This window comes from Vigna unguiculata, chromosome 5 (assembly GCF_004118075.2).
Source record: "Vigna unguiculata cultivar IT97K-499-35 chromosome 5, ASM411807v1, whole genome shotgun sequence".
NCBI lineage: Eukaryota > Viridiplantae > Streptophyta > Magnoliopsida > Fabales > Fabaceae > Vigna > Vigna unguiculata.
This window is the reverse complement of record NC_040283.1, coordinates 36,988,310-37,007,262: the sequence shown is the minus strand read 5'-3', so window position 1 is coordinate 37,007,262 and position 18,953 is coordinate 36,988,310. Positions and strand designations below refer to the sequence as shown.

At 27.6% G+C, this 18,953-nt stretch overlaps 1 protein-coding gene across 1 annotated transcript; it reads right to left on the bottom strand.

Moving 5' to 3' along the window:
* Window positions 1-3,788: 3,788 nt before the first annotated feature.
* Window positions 3,789-6,530, bottom strand: LOC114185727 (D-amino-acid transaminase, chloroplastic-like). Its single transcript, XM_028073605.1, has 5 exons — window positions 6,103-6,530; window positions 5,876-5,928; window positions 5,322-5,497; window positions 4,488-5,161; window positions 3,789-4,102 (listed from the first exon to the last, which is right to left on the bottom strand). Exons 1-5 carry the CDS (start codon window positions 6,134-6,136, stop codon window positions 4,005-4,007), a joined length of 1,035 nt encoding a protein of 344 aa, XP_027929406.1. The 5' UTR covers window positions 6,137-6,530; the 3' UTR covers window positions 3,789-4,004.
* Window positions 6,531-18,953: the final 12,423 nt, after the last annotated feature.

Genomic DNA, 18,953 nt, shown 5'->3' with positions numbered 1-18,953 from the left:
ACATGTCTGCAAGTGTCACCATTTTTGAAGAAAATCCTTTATTTTCTTCTTCTACACAAGATGTTAACTTTGTCCAATAGGTTTCTTATAGGGATTTAATTGAGCCTTTGTGTATCATACTTCTAACATTGTTCCAACGTCTCATGTTAAGAAGTGGATTTCAAGTCTAACTCAACCCTACAAGGTCTATTTTGTGGGGTGTGTTGGAGTCCCACATCGACTAAAGATAAGGCCAATTCAAAATATATAAGTGGATGCAAACCTCATCTTACAACCGATTTTGTAGGATTATGTTAGACTTAAAGTTTATTTTTTAACATGGTATCGAAGCCATGAGTTTGAGCCTATCCTAATAAGATTTAAGATTTGTTGTTTGTTGGACCTATCGTGCCACCCACTATCGAACCATCATTTGACGTTTAGTCTCACGCTCGAGATGTATATACCTCAGCATGAGGAGGGTGTGTTAGAGATCCCACATTGACTAGAGATAAGGCAATTTCATAGTATATAAGTGAGTGCAAACCTCGTCTTACAAGTCGATTTTGTGAGATTAACATTTCCAAATAATTAAAATTCTTCTCATAAACCTATTTCACTTGGACCATCTCCTCCTCCTCTTATCACCTCTAACTAATGACTCTAATAAATGGTTCAATATCACACGGTGAGTCTTCATAAGTGTATGAAGAGGAGGTTTACAAGGAGCAACCTCTTAGTTTTATTGCTTAAGGGAGTTTGGTTTGGTTTGTAAGTTACATCAGTCTTATGGTCTCAAGCAATTTTCTCGTGCTTGGTTTGGAAAATTCAATTACCCGATTCAAAATTTTGGAATGAAATGAAATAAGGAAGATTGTTCAGTTTTTATTGTCATACCTTGCCTAGAAAATGTGTTTAATTAATTGTGTATGTTGATGACATAGTTATAACAAAAAATCATGCTACTAGAAACTCATAACTAAAGAAACACTTATGTAATCACTTTCAAACCAAAGATCTCGAAAGTCTTAAAATACTTTCTCGGTATTGAAGTGGCTTAGTCAAAGAAAGCCATGCAACTTCTCAAAGGAAATATGTTTTAGACATCATCAAAGAAATAAGCATGACTGGCTATAAACCAATTGATAGTCCTATGGATCCAAATTAAAAATTAATGGTAGATCAAGGTGAACCTCTTGCTAACCGAAAGAGATATAAAAGACTTGTTGGGAAACTTATCTCGTTATTAATATACCTTATCTATCTTTTGCAATTGGTATTATTAGTCACTTTATGCAAAATCCATGTATTAATCATTTAAATGTTATCGTCCACATCTTAAGATAGCTCAATAAAGCTCTAGGATAAGGCTTGTAAAATCATAAAGGGAATATCCAAATTTTTGGGTATTATGATGCTGATTTGGTAAGATCTCCCATGTATAGTCGCTTCACTAGCGGATATGGTGTTTTTGTTAGAGAAAACATTATTTCTTGAAAAAGTAAGAAACAAAATTTGGTTGTTTGATCTAGTGTTGAAGCTGAATATAGGACAATAACATCTCTCACTTGTGAACTTGTATTGTATGAGTGAAACGATTTCTTCAATAACTACAATTATGATATCGAACAAATGAAGATGTATTGTGATAAGCAAGTTGCTCTCCACATTACTTCCAATCGAGTTTTTCATGAGAGGTTTAAACACATAGGACTTGCCTGTAATTTTATTTAGTTGTCTAAGGAATTTATATTGAGTTCGTCATATTCAATAATCAACTTGTAGATGAGTTCACAAAATCCTTAAGAGGACTCCAAATTGAATTTATTTGTTTCAAGCTTAATATATACAATTTGTATACTCTAGTTTGAGGGGACATATTAAAATATGTGTAAAATATAAGTATTTAGTAGTTGTATTGGAAAATTGCTATATGCCACACCTATGAGTTTTTTACCAATTATCATTAATTATCTAGATATAGCCTTTTTCTTGTATCATTAAATGTTTCCCGTATAATGTCTTATAAACAACAAAGATTAGTTGAGAGACAATTAATCTCTTTAAGTTCCTTTTATTATATTTCTAGTCTAAAGTATTAGTGTTACTATTATTATTATTTCATATTATAAATATAAGCTTGGGTTAAATATGTTTTTACTCCCTTAACTTTCAATGAAAATTGGAGTTAATCCATCTTCAGAACTTTTGCCAAATTTAGTTATTCAACTTTACAAATATGTGGACTTAGTCCTTTTAACCAAATTTTATTAAGTTTATTTAACGTTTCAAACGCATTTTGCTAACATTGAAGCGAAAATGTATCAAACGGTGTAAACAACGCAAATGCTATCATGAAACACATTTAAAACGTCAAATAAATTTAACACAATTTGGTTAAAATGACTAAATACACACATTTCTAAAGTTGGGGGATTAAATTGGGCCAAAGTTTTGAGGATGGACTAATTCTATTTTTCACTAAAAGTTAAAAGACCAAAAACATATTTAACTATAAATTTAACAACTTTAACGTGTGTTCCTGCATGTTTAATAACTATATATGTTTGCGAATGACCTTCACAAGTAAAAAGATATTGGCACTGATTGAATCTGTATGGAAAGTGAAGTTTGAACGAGCATGTTGATTCTTCAGTCTGAGTTGAAATGCCTCGGTTGCTAGTGGACCGATAGGATTTGTGATAGGCTTTTGTGAAAGACATTTCACCTAAAGTCCTAAACTACATGTTGACAGATTTAGTCTCTCAAAACTCATTAGTCAAAACACGTTAAAATAAGTGTCACAGTGTAAAACTTCTTGGGCTGCTAAAATAATACTGATAAAATGCATTAAAAGATAAATATAAGCTAAATAGAGATAACAATCTTTTTATTTAAAATTTTATTCTATTTTTAGTTGACTGATATTTAAAATAAGCAATACTTATATGTTAATATTAAGATTTTGTACAAATGCAACCATCCCATTTTAGTGCATACACGACAAGAAAACATTTATATAGTGACTAATTTTAGTGACCAATGATGATAAGTAACTATAATAACCAATTTAGATATTAATTTACGAAACAAAAAATTATTGGTTATTAAAATAGTCACTATTATGAATAAAAAACTATAATTAGTCTTTAAAATTAAATAATATGATTTTGGCTACCAAAGGAAATTGATCACTAATTAAGTTTTGATTACCAAAATCACTTAGTCTCTAAATTGGTATTTAATTAATTAGTGAACAATTATAATTATTTATTTATAATAATGACTATTTTAGAAATTAATAATTTTTTATTTTGTAAATTGGTATTTAAATTCGTCACTATAGTGACTAATTATTTTTTGTCACTAAAATTAGTTTCTAATCGAGAATTTTCTTGTAGTAATAATTGATTTAGTAGGATTCAGATGCCACCTTATTTGCAAAGATTTTAAATTTTCACATTTAAAATGCGAATCTGAAACTTCAAACCTCAAAAATAGATCACAAGAGAACAAAAGAATAAAGGGACAGAGAAAAGGACACAAAAGCCACACCCTTGTATGTTTTGTATCTGTTTTCATCTAAAATCAATTCAAGTGTAGGATTTTAGAGTGGACTACTACTTCTCTAGCTCTTTAGCTTCCGACCTTGTTTAATTCAAACTAACTATTAAAGGAAGTTTTCCTTCACACAGTTTACGTTTGATTCATATCTGAAGTAAGATTAAACAATGAACTTCTCTGCTTAGAAACTTGGGCCAATATTGCTGTTGCAGTATACTGAAAAAGAAATCATGTACACAACTGAAGCATGTGGGAAAAATAAGTTATTATTATATCAGTACAATACAACAGTGTGAAACAGTTCAAGGACTATTTATCTGCTACATAAATTTTTTGTAGCAGGAAATAGCTGCTGCTTCACTTCTTCAGTGTTCACACTTAAAATACATAAAGCAATACAAAGATAAACCTCTTCGTAGATCTCTGCAACCAGACTTTGATTTGATGAGTTTGTAGGTTCACTAAACGTAAGGAACAGGTATTCTCTGTGTGCCAGGGCCAGTTACCATATCATCCCACATCAAATTTGAAAGTAGCATTGTTAATTCTCCAACACTTCCTGTCAAACATATATAATTGAATGAACAAAAAGAAGAGCAAATTGGAAAAAGAGAAGTAAATTTTTATCACTACTAACAGTCAAGATTAAACACAAAAAGTCTTGTAATTTTTTGGAATAGTCAAGTGATCTTAGCTTTAAGGCCCTATTTGAATACATTTGTCCATAAACACTTGCAACAGAAAAAGTAGAAAATAATGTTTATAGTTTCAAGTTAATTAATTTGTAAACTCTCGTATCTGGACCCAACTTACGTAAGGAATTGACACCTTTTTTAATCCAAAATTTTAAGATAATAGATTTGAGGATATATTTTTTTATATGATACTTAACTTTCTCATTTTATCCGATGTGTGACTTAGACCGATACTTAGAACCAACTTACCATTGCCAATGGGTTGATCATCCCACACTATGATAGGCAACAAAGGAAGTGTGCTTCCCACATACATCATTTCAGCAGCAGCTTTAGCTTCCTCCACAGTTATTTTTTTAGTCTCTACACTTTTCAGAAGCCCTTGATCAACCAACTTGGGTGCGAGTTGAAGAAGCCTTTTTGCAGTGCAACCATGTAGGATGTTATCAAAGGGAGGCATGACAAGTTCTTTGTCTTGAGTTATGAAAGCAACATTCACATTTGGACCTTCAGCAATGTAACCTTCCTCATCAACCCATACAGAAGAAGATGCTCCTTGCTCTTCAGCTTCCATCACTGAAAGGACATTTGGCAGATAATTCACATTTTTAGCTGTGGCAAATAGAGGAGGCTTCATTGGCACGTTTGAAGTAATCACTTTAACTCCCTCTTTGTGTTGGGAAAAATCATCGTCAATAACTACTGCATAAAATGCAGATGTTGGACACCCTGCTGATGACAGCAAAAAATCACCAGGACCTGCACTCAGCCAAAATCTTAGAGTTCCTTTCTTGCATTTTGATGCTGCAGTCAGTTGTATGATAATGCTGCGAAGTGTTGATTGAGAAAAAGGAGATGAAATCTTTGCTTTTGAGGCTGAGATTAGGAATCTATCAAGGTGAACATCCAATTCATAGAGGTATCTGGAGAGGACAAACATCAGAGACGCCAAAATCAGACAAATATTTGTTTCAAATGCAAAACAATTCTGAAAATTTAAAGTAAACTCAATGCTATGTTACATGAATATCCAAGTATTGTAATTGAGTTGCATAGAGTAACCTAAAAATTAGCACTACCTACCCATCTAGAACAATGGATGTATCAAACACACCATGCCCTCTGTGTACCATGTGATCATCGAGGGGGATTACCATCATTGCTGGATCAAGTGTGATACCTCCAAAAATACTTGAATACATAGCAGGGTATGGTTGTTTCTCCACTGCACTCCATTTTTCATGAAGCTTTTCAAGCAACTGAACACAGTAATCCGATGGAAATTGCAAAGCTTAATGGAGAATACATTACTTTATGAATTAATGATGGCAAAAGTATGTGATAAGTATAGATTTGTCCAGAGTAAAATTTTCCTGACATGAGATTTTGATAGTATATTCAACTATTATGCAAATACTGGAGAATTGAAAAGCAGATTCAGAAAATAAAATAAAAAAATTGATCCTCCCCACTTTCTTCCTTATCTGGTTTTCCAACTCCAATGGTGAAACAATAGATGATTTCCGGTTCTTCCACACAAAGATTAATCAATTTAACTACATAATAATCTGTTCATTTATAGAATAACCTGAAGAAGTTAAGATGGCACAGAAAGAAAAGCTTAAAACTAATCTCACCTCGGATGATGAAGAGAACACATGAACTCTAAGATCGTCGTCATTTTCAATCTCTGTCACACCCCAATAAAGAAACTAAGTAAAAAGATATAGGAGAGGAAATAACAGCATTACATTACACTAAAATAATTCAACTGAAAAGGCTAAACTTTTTTAAGTACCAATAAAGTTTAAATTTTTCAAAGGGATCACATAAACAAAAGATAACCCAGAAACTCAAAACTCACCAGGGGCCTTCCAAGGCACAGTGGGATTCACCATGTTGAAAGGAAACACTCAAAAGTAGTAATCAAGCTGTGTGTGTGTTGGAAACCACTACGTGCTTATATGGAACTGGAGCAGTAATAAGAACGGTGGTTGTCACAGAAAAATATTAATGCATCCCTTCCTTTTCAAAGTGTGCATTTTTTTAAGATCTTTTATTAAAGTTATTAACTTTCTGTATTTCTGAAAAGGAATCCTTGAACCATCTTAAAGGGAAGGAGTAACTAACAACAAGAACACGATAACATGAGAAATAGGCATTTGAATTATTGTTTGTTTGGTTTGGTGGTTGTTTCAGACGGATTAAACTCTAATGCTGTCGTTTTTGGTTGATTGCTTGTTGGAGTAGTTGTCTCATCAAAAACAATCTACAATCAATAGAATGAAATCATTGATTGTGGAATTTAGAAGTGTTGTGTGGAGAGAAAAAAACACATTCTTGCACAAAAAAAGAATCTTTCCGTACCTTATCTTTCCCATTCAGCATTCACTTAATCACTTTTTTTTATTAATTTTTTTGTCTCTGTTGGAATTAAATAATTAAATAAGATCATGACAAAATGATTTGATTAGAATTTTATACGATTTTATTAATAAAAAAGTCCTGCAAAATTCCATCAAAAAAAAATCAAAAGACATATATAAATCTTGTGATATGTTTTTTTAACAAGAATAATGAAATCCGGTTTATTCAATTAAGATTTTTATAACTTGGAAAAATTCAATAATATTTACGCAAAATTTGATACATTTCTGGTCACTTTGCAGTAAGATATGTAAATACAACATTCGTTAATTATAAACTTAACCAAGTTCTTGAGAGTTTTCTATTTTCTTTTTCTATTAATAGGAAGATTTGTTTTTTCTCGTCACAAATAATCTCTTCTCTATATGTTGAATTCACCTTATCTCCCTCAACCCAAAACTATAACATTACCTCAAATCCAACTAAAATAAATCTTCCCCAAGTTATAACTATCTAAATATCATTCCATCTAAAAATCCAAGGATATATAATAGAAGCAACTCCTTAGAAAATTTATATATTTATTAACTTCCAATATAATTTTCAACTTTTTGTTAATTTTTCTTGTACATTTGATTTAATAAGCATTGTCGAACAATGTCTAAAATCCATTGGATAGGACATTGCATTAAAAACTATACCAAAACTAATTTGGACTTACCATAATCAATTTTAAGGTAGAAGTCTCAACTTAACATACCCTTACTGTGTTCGCTTTTGCTAATGGTACATTTACCACAAATTTGCTGCGACAAATTGTTGAGTGAATTCATGTTCATATGTACCAATTTGAAAGAGAATGCAGAAACGGATTTAGAAAATAACCTTCTAATTTCATCTTCCTAAACAGCAGAGATTTGAGTAGATACATAATATATATATATATATATATATATATATATATATATATATATATATATATAATAAAATAAAATAAAACCACTAAACTATTTATGTGAATTAATGTTTACAATCATATTTTTTTTAATAATTATTATATATATTATTAATTATATATACATATTATTAATTATTATTATTATTATATATAGATAAATATATTATTATTTATTATTATAATTTATTATATATAATAAATAATTATATATTTATATATAACAATAATAATTATCATTAATAATATATATAAATATATAATAATTAAAATATTGTTAAAAATATAATAATTAATATATTAATATATCATAATTAATATATAAAATAATTATTATTTTTAAGTATATAATAATTAAAAATTATATATAAATATGTATAATAATTAATATTGATTAAAATATTATTAAAAAATAATATATGTAATTACTATTATTATTATTATTTTGTGTATATGATAATTAATAATAATTAAAATATTGTTTAATTTTAATTTTTTTAAATTATTTAATAATTATTTTATTTTATTTTTTTAAGAAGGATATTTTAGTAATCTTTAAATTTTATCTATTAATATTTTTTAATTTATCACATCACTCAAATCATTTGCTAACTTTCACAAAATTCATCTCTAAGGGTGTGTTCTTTTCTGTAGATGGATTAGAGGGAGAGTGTGAAGATGGATTTGAGTGGATAGATATGTGAGTTTTTTTTAGTGGATTTAAAGGATAAAATGAGTAGATTTAGAGATAAGTTTTATGAAAGTTAGTGAAAGATTTGATTAATGAGATAGATAAAATAAATTGTGAAAATAGATAAATTTTGAAAGTTACCAAAATACTCTTGATGAAGAAAGAGAATGATTTTGTAATTTGATGTTATAAAAATAATTAAAAATAAATAATACAAATTTTAAAAAATTAAAAATTATATAAAATTAAAATTAAAAATTTATTTTTGTATAAATGGGAAAAAAATTATAAAATTGAATAAGGTGTGCAGTATATGAATCCCAACATTGTAGATGCAAACCAAAATAATATACAGAGAAGGCAAGCATAATTGGAATCTGGTCTCCAGTGCAGAACCTTCACTGAGTAACTTGCTTTACCAAACTTATGCAAATCTTCAAGCTTGAACTCCGACAACGTCCACGACCAACGGATATCGTCAACAAGGACCACCACCTTTACCACCTATGGAAGACCTTATGAACTTCGAGCCACCACCTTTACCACCTATGGAGGACCTTATGAACTATGGGCCACCACCTTGACCAGCTATGGAACACCTAATGAACTCCGACCAACCTACGAGAACACAAAACAAGTTAAGAAAATCACCACACACACACACAACACCGGTTACGTAACCAGTGCCACACACACACACACACATTGCACCGATTATGTAACCGGTGTGCCACCCGTCACAACCACTCACCTACACTGGTTCACTTCACTCACACTGGTGCAAAATGTCATTAAATAACACCACCACACCATTGGTTCACTTCACCCACACACACTAGTGCATGTTCATAGTAAACAACACCACCAATCACCTTCAAACAATGAGAGAAAAGCTTAGTTCACGTACTTGGTAAAAATAACAAGGTTAATTTGGTAAACTTACCTATAATACACTCAAATCTGGGCATATAAGCGAAGATGGAATGTGGAATGGATCCCGTAAATCTGTGCCTGCAAATCCATGCATATCTGCTGAAAAGAACAAACGCGTTGCCACAAATCCGTATGTACAAATACACACAAACAGTGTTATCCACACAAAGGAACACAAGGTAAGTTCATACACTTTACCCTCTAAATCCACTCAAAAAAACATACATATTTATCCATTCAAATCCATACAAATTCATCTTCATATTCTTTCTCAAATCCATCTAACCAAACGAACATAGCTTAATCTTGAATTTTGGTACGTGACAAATCAACATTCATATTTTAATCTTATATTATACCGTATTAAATCCTTTAGATTCCAATAATTAACTTGTAGATAGCTTTTCTAGAATCAAACATTTTGATCCTTGTAATTAACGAACACAACTAAAGGCCAAAACAGATTACAATGCATCAAATTAATAACAAAAATTCTCAAAATCAAACTCTTCAACAAAAATACTAATTTGATAACTCCATGCATGAGCATATAGGAAGAAATGAAACTTGAACAAAGGAAGAAGCAAAATGAACTCAACCAAGCAAAAACTCAATATTAATTCTTTGCGTTTTCTTTTAGCTAATTTGTACTGTAAATCACAAAGGGAGGGAGAAGAAAGTGCGATTTTGAATTTGGAGAGGAACTTGAAAGAGAAATTAATAAAATGATTAATTTTATGAAAGTAAAAAAGGAATTTGCCAATAATATTTGCACCCCACATACTTACTAAGTTCACCCTTGTCTGATTCTAATTTTTGATACAATCCAAAAGCAAACAATAGAAGTGTTTACGGTTCAATTTGATTTAGTTTTTTATTAAATAATCATCAAAACTAAACATTAAAATCAAACGCATTTTAGTTTGGTTTGGTTCAATTTAATATGAAGTTTAAATCAAATCAATCTTTTACGTTTATTTCTGGATTGGTTTTTCGATTTCTGTTAATATAAAATTGAAAACAATTTTTTACAAAAAAACAAAACAACGAAAATTTTATAATGAAAATTTGTTAAATAAAAATACATATTGTTATTTTTTTATTGTTGTTATATTCATAATGTCAACTTCCTCTTATATACATATTCATATGTAAAGTACATAATCTTATTATAAAGAATTACAATACATATATGATAAATATAAATGTGTTGCAAGTAAAACATAATCAAATCATAAAGTAACTTTCAAGTGACATATTCGTATATGTTTAGTTATTGTTAATTAAATATAATTGCACAATATTATATTTAAATACAGTAAATGGTTGAGTTTAGTTTTTTTATTTTCAATCCTAGATTTGAACAAAACTATTCAATTGAGGAAAGAGCATATTCGAAAATTTCAAATAAGATTTAGATTTGATTGTTTTCAAATTTTTAAATTGATTTTCAATTATTTGTTTATATTAATTAGTGATGAGAAAACTATAAATTTTAATCTAAAGATAGAGTAAGTGTAAGACACTTTTTAACAATGAAGTCCCTCATAAAATAAAACAAGAGAAGGGTTGGAGTGAGCTGCTATATATTTTATCAATTATTTCTCCCATCCCTTAACTTATAAACAATTAAATTCCATGTGAATCTAAAATTAATCTAATCATGTACACATTTTAAATATATAATTAAATTGAATTGAATTTGATTATAAACTAAATTGAATTATCATCTTTTTAATTTACCCACACCTTCATTAAAACACAAAATATAACTTCTTGTAAATAAACTCTTATAAAAAGTTACACCTAAAATTATTCAATTTCTCACCTTTGTTCTGTTGCAGGCCCGTGAGCCACAAACCCTATTTTTCTTATATTATTGTGAGAATCATTTGGTTAGGTCAACAACTATTGTCTTGTGGCTGAAAAAAAAACTTTATTGTCTTATTACAAATTTTTCATTTTAGAATGGCCAGCTTAAAATTTGAAAAATATAAAGAAAGTAATATTTTCAGGCATATCAAACAACATTCCCATTTATTTCATTTTTATAAATGGTAGAGATAAATTATAAACAACCGGCCTCAGTTTATGTTTGTTCCCTGGGTCTTTAGCGCCTTTCTCGGTTTATGTATTAAATATAATAGTAATTATTATTATTATTATTATTATTATTTATTTATTTTTTTGTACTTGACCGATCGACTACGTCAAATATGTCTAACTCGTCAAGTAGATGAAAACTGATCGTGAGAACTACTTCGTAGAAGGTTTCCAGAAATATCATCGACTGTCTGGTAGCACTTTACTCAGTTTCTTACTCATCATCGGCTCAATTGAGAACTACAATTTGCGTTGCTCGGTTTCTCAGACACTGAACAGACTTTCCTAGTCGTCGTTAGTTGGACTGTCCATAGGATTCCACCCTGGTCCTTTATACAAATTATGTGGTCAAGCTAGTTAGTCCTCAATGACCGAACGGTGTGTCTGAAAACCAATTAATAATCTAATTAACGTGAACATATTAGTAATGAGGATTAAGAGTAATTGGGTCGTGATTAGGTCAATCCTAATCACGGCCCACAAGAAAAGTTATAAGTACATGTCAAAGGTATGATTGTTGGAATTTTTGTCTCGCATTAATTATAACATTTATTTCCTTAACCGATCTATCTCACGCTAACTTTAGCATCAGAACACCTTTAACAGTACACCTCGACCGACGGCTGACGAACAGAAACACATCACGGAACAGAGAACATAATAAGAGACTAGAAAGATTTGAAATTATTTAAGTGGACGTTTGTCGTTATACTTAATCAGTGGTGGATCTTGACTAATAATTTTGGAACCAAAAGAATACAGTCCAAATTTATAATTTTTTTAATATGAATACCATTTTAAATAAACTCTCATAATTTCATCTATTTTACTCATTGAATATTCTCATATTTAAGGAAATTTTTGTGTATCACATTCCAAAGAATTAATATCAAATTCATCACTTGTAATTCTTTGAGCCTTAAGAATGACTTATCTAATTGAATAATTAGATTATTAGTATCATGTTTCAAATTATTTAAAGAAGTTAAATTTATTTATTTTAATCTTCATGAGTAGCTTCTCTTTATTACTTTTAAAAAATAAATAATTTTTTTATTCTCATCAATCTTCCAAACTTTTTTAAAAAAACTTTAAAATTAAAAAATAATTTATCATAATTAATCAAAAATTCAAAGACATAATTACTAAAAAAAAATCTATGATAATCAAACCACAATTAAAAACTAATTATGAAAAAACACATAATTCATTACTTTTTTTTTCAATATTCATAAAAAAGTGAACATACAAAAGTTAACGAGATAAAAATAAATAACGTTAACTATTAAACTAATATTTATAAGTAAAAAAAATATATTTTCTTCAAGAATTAAAAATAACATAAGAAATGAGAGAAAAATGCTTTTAACTTTTTTTTTTCTTAAAAAATCTATATGTGAGAAACTAAAAAAAATAAAAAATTAAAAGATGTTTTTATTTTTTATTATATTTAATTTTATATTTTATTATTTATTATCATAGAATATTTTGCTTTATAAAAGACATAAGAAATACTAAATTTAATTTCTATAATTATTCAATTACATATATAATTTAAAAATTTCAAAATATTTTAAAAAATTAAAAAAAAAAAAAAGAATTGGGGGCCGTGGTCCCCTCCGACCCAATCAAAGATCCGTCGGTACACTTAATTCATATAACTTCTTTGTATTAATCGTTCTCTTTATTAGATATTTAATTTTTTTCATGAATAATTGTTCTTTAGTTATTATTATTTAATTTTTTAATTAATCTAATGAACTAATTATTATCTTTCTTATCGTCTTATTTATTTATATTCACGTGATTAAGATAAAAATTATATTAATATTATGAATAATATAAAATCATAAATAGATATATCTCGTCCTCGTATTTATTTTTGTCTAAATTAATATATATATATATATTTGAATTTTTTAATTTTTAAGAAATTTAAGTTAAGATCAATAATAAATATATATTTAATTTTTAAAATAGTTGTTAAATATAAAATTAAAAAAATAATATATATACAAAAAGAGATTTTAAAATAATGATTTAAGACAAAAGAGATTTTTAGAATAACAATTAAAAGTAAATTATTTATAAAATAACTAATTTTTAAAATAATGAAAGGTAAAACTGATATTATGAAATGTGGATACAAAAGAGGGAATCCTCTTTATATATTGTTATAGATATCACTTCATCCTCTGATACGTCTTTTAAAGACAAAACCGTGACGAAACTTCACGTTTCAAAATGGACAATACATAGGCAACGCGGTAGTTGTTCTTAACGATAGCTGTTAGACAGACTTGGGTCGTGTTGAAACATTGGCGCCCACCAAGGGGATCAACAACTCTCTTTCAACTCCCCTTATCCTCGATTGGGAGGTTTGTTCCAGTACATATGATAAGTCCCACATCTCTTAGAAATTAAGGTTGAGCGCAATTTAAATACTCTTTTCACCCTTTGAGGTACATTTTAAAGACAAAATCGTGATGAATCTCCATACTCAAAAGCGATCATTATTCCTAACTATGGTTGTCAAATGGACTTGGGTCTAGTTAGAATATATATATATATATATATATACACACACACACACATGTATGTATTATCCTAGTCTTTAGTTTCATTATTTTTTTTATCTCTTTCTATTTTTTTCTTGTTCTATAGCCATAAAATTCACTCATAAGTATTTTCTCTTTTATCATAACTTTAATTACATTTTTTTTTGTAAGGTTATTTTCACATGGTATATTATTAATTTCAGTTAATAAAAGAGTTTTAAGTATCACATTAGATAATTTATATTCCTCTTTAATATTTTTATTAGTTTTTATACATAAATAAAAATGCTTGACTCTCAATTTCAAGTATGCAATCATGTAAAAAAAACCCTTTATTTACTATGTAATATAGAAAAATCCATCTTCTTTATCTGGTTTAATCCTTTATTTGTGCTACATTTGAAGAACTTTTGTTTGGTTAAAATAATTTTTATTGTCTTTCAATAATTTAACTAGTTCAATATTTTATAAGTTTTCTAATATTTCAAAGGTACTTTTCATCTTATTACAAATTTAATTATATTTTTTCCTCCTTTGTGTATCAAATCATTTATAGGATGTACACATTCAATTATTCTTAATTTTTTTTAATATTTTTATTTTTTGTTTATTGTTATCATGTAGAATATTGTTTTGATGATTTATAATATAATTATTTATATTTTCTAAATCATTTTTACAAGTGTAATTTTATCGCTTCAATTGTAAAAAACATTTTATTTCCTATAATATGATAATTTGATGGTCGCTGTCATGAATTTTGTCTATCACACAATTCATAGATTAAAGTTTAAAAGATAAAAATTTATGTTTAAATTTAAATTATTAATAATTTAGTTTTTTTTTCTCAGCAATTTCATAGGTATTTTATTTGTTATTAAATTTTATTTATGTGTAATTATAATATTTTGATTTGAACTTTATTTAATTATAAATTCCTTTTAAATATTTGTCATTGAAGAAATAATAATACATTTTAATATTGAATAATACTTGATAAATATCATATTTTGTTTATATTATATTTTTTATAAAAAATAATTAATTAATATTAAAAGTATATGTATATATGAATGGAGATGAGATAAACATTTTATACCCACACCACCACCTCATTGCTATCGTCTGTAAAAACAATTGAATATCCTAAAGAGCTCATTATCCATTTAATAAGACCAATAAAAATCACTCATTTTACATAAATTATAAGTTTACTTTTATATTAACTACATAACCTCACTTTTTTTTCACATAAAATGATGTAAATAAAATGACAAAACAAAAATAATCTTCGTCCAATTAATACAAAAATTATTAAATAATAAAAATTCAATTGATAAATATAAATATTAAAGACTCAATGTATAAAAAAATTAAAAACAATTTAATTTAAAATACTCAAATATATTATACATATTAAAAAATGTCGGTGTCATCTTAAATTTTTAGTGTACAAGACACCATTATTGTTATATATTTTTATACGAGGGAAAAGTTAGGTGCTAATGACATCTGTGCATAGGTATTTTTATCATAATACTTTTAATATTTGTAATAATTTTTATTATTTAAATACAAATTTGTATATGAGTTTCAAATGTAATATTAACATGTATTTATTTATAGGTATAATTACTTGTATAGTAGCCAGTTTGGGGTCAGTGTGTCAAATAGGTACCCAGTTTTAAAAAAGTGTCAATTGTTTCTCAACTTTTGAAAATTGTTTCAATTAGGTCCTTTTCAGACAGATTTGACTAACGTCGTTAGTCAACGTGTCACGTGTCAATCTGTGGTTTTTTTTTTAATTTAATTTTTTTTAATTTTTTAATTTTTTTTTAAAAATTAAAAATACCACGTGTCAAGTCCCTGTGTGTGACACGTGGCATTGTCAGTGCCACGTGGCATTATAATGTCACGTGTCAGTGTCACTATCAAATGTCATTGTGTTGATCTCGATTTAGTCTCCATATATGTTTTTTTGTTTCAATTTAGTACCTAAGTATGTGTATCTGATTCAATTTTGTCCATATTTTTTTAATAATTAAAATATTTTTGTAATCCATTTTTATAAGATTAAAAATAATTAAGTACTAATACTAATATTTTTTTTAATAATTAAAATATTTTTGTAATCCATTTTTTATAAGATTAAAAATAATTAAGTATAAATATTTTTACAAAATTAAGTACTAATATTTATAATGTTTCTCTCAATTTACAAATACTTAATTTTTGTAAAACTTTTATACTTAATTATTTTTAATTTTATAAAAAAATATTTTAATTATTAAAAAATATTAGGTCAAAATTGAATCAAATACACATAAGTAGGTACTAAATTGAAACGAAAAAACATAAATGGAGACTAAATTGAAATTAACACAATGACATCTGATAGTGATACTGACATGTGGCATTGCAATTCCACGTGTCACACAAGGAACTTGACACGTGACATTTTTAATTTTTTTTTAAATTTAAAAAAAATTTAAAAAAAAAATAAAAAAAATTAAAATTAAAAAAAAAACAAAAAAAATCACAGATTGACACGTGGCATGTTGACTAATGGCGTTAGTCAACTCTGTCTGAAAGGGACCTAATTAAAGCAATTTTCAAAAGTTGGGATGCAATTGACACTTTTTTAAAACCGGATACCTATTTGACACACTAGTTTCAAACTGGGTACTATACGAGTAATTAAACCTTATTTATATAACTTATTTTTGTATTATACTTTGCTTAAATTTCATATATCATTTAAGACATTTGAATTTAAAATAAAAGATTTAAAGAAAACAAGTAAGACGTGAGAGAGTAAAAGGCTTAAAAGTTATAAAAATTAATAAAATTTGAGAGGTAACAGAGAAGCTATTTTAGTGTTAATTTTACAGAAATTAAAGAATATATTAAGAATAAAATGTGTGCATCATCCTTTCTTATTATTTAATTTATTTAAGCAGATATAACGATTTCAATAAGCTGGTGATAACATCTTTTAACGATATCATTAACATATCATTCATTAATATGGGATAAAGCATATATCATATCATATAAAATAAAATAAATTTAATTATTTGAAAATATTTCCTATTTGATCTATTAGTTTGTAAATACGATGGTATGATAAGTTAACATTGTTATCAATTACAGGATGTAATATTTAAATTAGAAATAGTAAATAAGGATTGTAATTAATTTAAGAAATCTTAAAATATTAGAGTGGTATTGATTTAATTTATCATTTTTATTTATACAATTAAAAAATAACATATTAATAACAATTATGATTAGAGTGATTGTAATTATTTTAGTAGAATCTTAAATTAATTATAGTGATATTTATTTAATGTTTCATTTTTATTTACACAGTTAAAAATTAACATATTAATAAATAATTATGATTAGAGTGATTGTAATTTTCACTTTTTCAAGTTATTTAATACACTTATACTGACAAATTCTTATAAGTTGTACATATGAATGTATGTGACAAAAAACTTCTTCTAAATATTTAATGCATCGATGTGCTTAGAACTTTGAAATTAAAATTATTGATCAAATTAAAAAGAACTTCAATTCAATTTTAATATTGAAGACAATTGTAAATATAACTCTACTGTACGATAAATTATAGATCAAACTTTCTCCATCTTTAATCTTAAATTCACTTTCTTTTATTTTGGAATGAGAATTCTCTAGAATATAGCTTTTACATTCCTGTTACTATTTTAGGATAAAAAGAGGTGGATTAAGATTTTTACAAAGTGCAGGAAAAAAAAAATCATGAATTAGGTTACTCAAAATTTGAGTTACGCCTAATTTTACATGTATTTTACATTTATGGGTCATGTCCAACCTCAAGCCCATGTAACATGTGAATAAACTGATGACAAAAGAAAAACAATTCTTCCTGTACCTCCATTGTTTTTTACCTGCACTCCCATACAAGAAAACTTCCTATTTTGTTTTTTTCCTTTTGAATAATATAATCTGAAAAACAAATATATATATTTCTCGATTAATTTGGAAGTTTCCTGGACCGTGCTGGAAATAAAAAATAACTTCCTGATTGCACAATTTTAAAGTCATTTTTTTTCCTAAAACTAAGAATCTTTTTATTTTTATTTTTTTGTTTTTTATAGTATTTTATTAAAATAAAAAATAATTAAACCAATTTTTAGCCGCTTAAAACTAATAAAATTAGAGAGTTTTATCATATTTCCAAAATCAATCATTCAGTGTACACAATATAATACAGTTTTACAAAAGATATGATTATAAAAATATATCACTTATATACTTACACTAAACTAATAAAAATATACCTAAACTGATCACCATTAGAGCTCTCACCTAAAACGATGGCTCCTCATCCTCCAGAAGTGCCTCTGACATTACAACCACATCTGCTCCCATCGAAAAGGTGATCATCGCAAAAGGAAACATACAACACAAGATAGAAACACAAAAGCAAGGGTAAGCTAATCTGATTAAAGGAATCATGCAGTTCAGTTATAAACAGAAATCATGCAATCTTTCTCATTGTTACCAAAATCATATAGACCACCACAAACATAGGACAAATACATGACTCTATACTCAATATCCGGATTATGTAAGCGACATTGGATCTCTTGGTGGCGTGCACCTGTGACGGTTTCCAAACTCTGCAGAGTTTGGGCTCAAGGGGTTATCACCCAACCACTCCCAGGATAAGTCCCCTTCGCGTCTAAGACTGATCGAGTCCAAAGACTAGGACCTCCTGCTACTCCTCACGACATAATCCATTATACTCTACATAAGCCTTAATGGTTATTGGAGTGTCAGGATACCAACCAAAACCGAGTCCTTATATCCTTACATGCACTAAAACATTCCCCGTAGAATTTCCCTTGAAATCCTAGTTCAACCACATCTTCTCATATTCCAACTTCATGCAATTTCACCACACATTTTACTAGTCACAATAATTCATGCATATCATAACTAAGTTTGCATTTTAACATTCAAACATAGCTTCATCCAATAGAAACAGAGAAATAAACATAATTATGCAGTGGTTCTCGCTCAAGCTAGAAGATCTCGTCTAGGCGAGAGGGCTATCT

Excerpts from the sequence above, each read along its gene's own strand:
- LOC114185727 (XM_028073605.1), bottom strand. The coding sequence starts at position 6,136 with ATGGTGAATCCCACTGTGCCTTGGAAGGCCCCTG. Across the intron at positions 5,929-6,102 it reads TGTGCCTTGGAAGGCCCCTG|AGATTGAAAATGACGACGAT; the intron begins GTGAGTTTTGAG and ends GGGGTGTGACAG. Across the intron at positions 5,162-5,321 it reads ACATCCATTGTTCTAGATGG|ATACCTCTATGAATTGGATG; the intron begins GTAGGTAGTGCT and ends TGTCCTCTCCAG.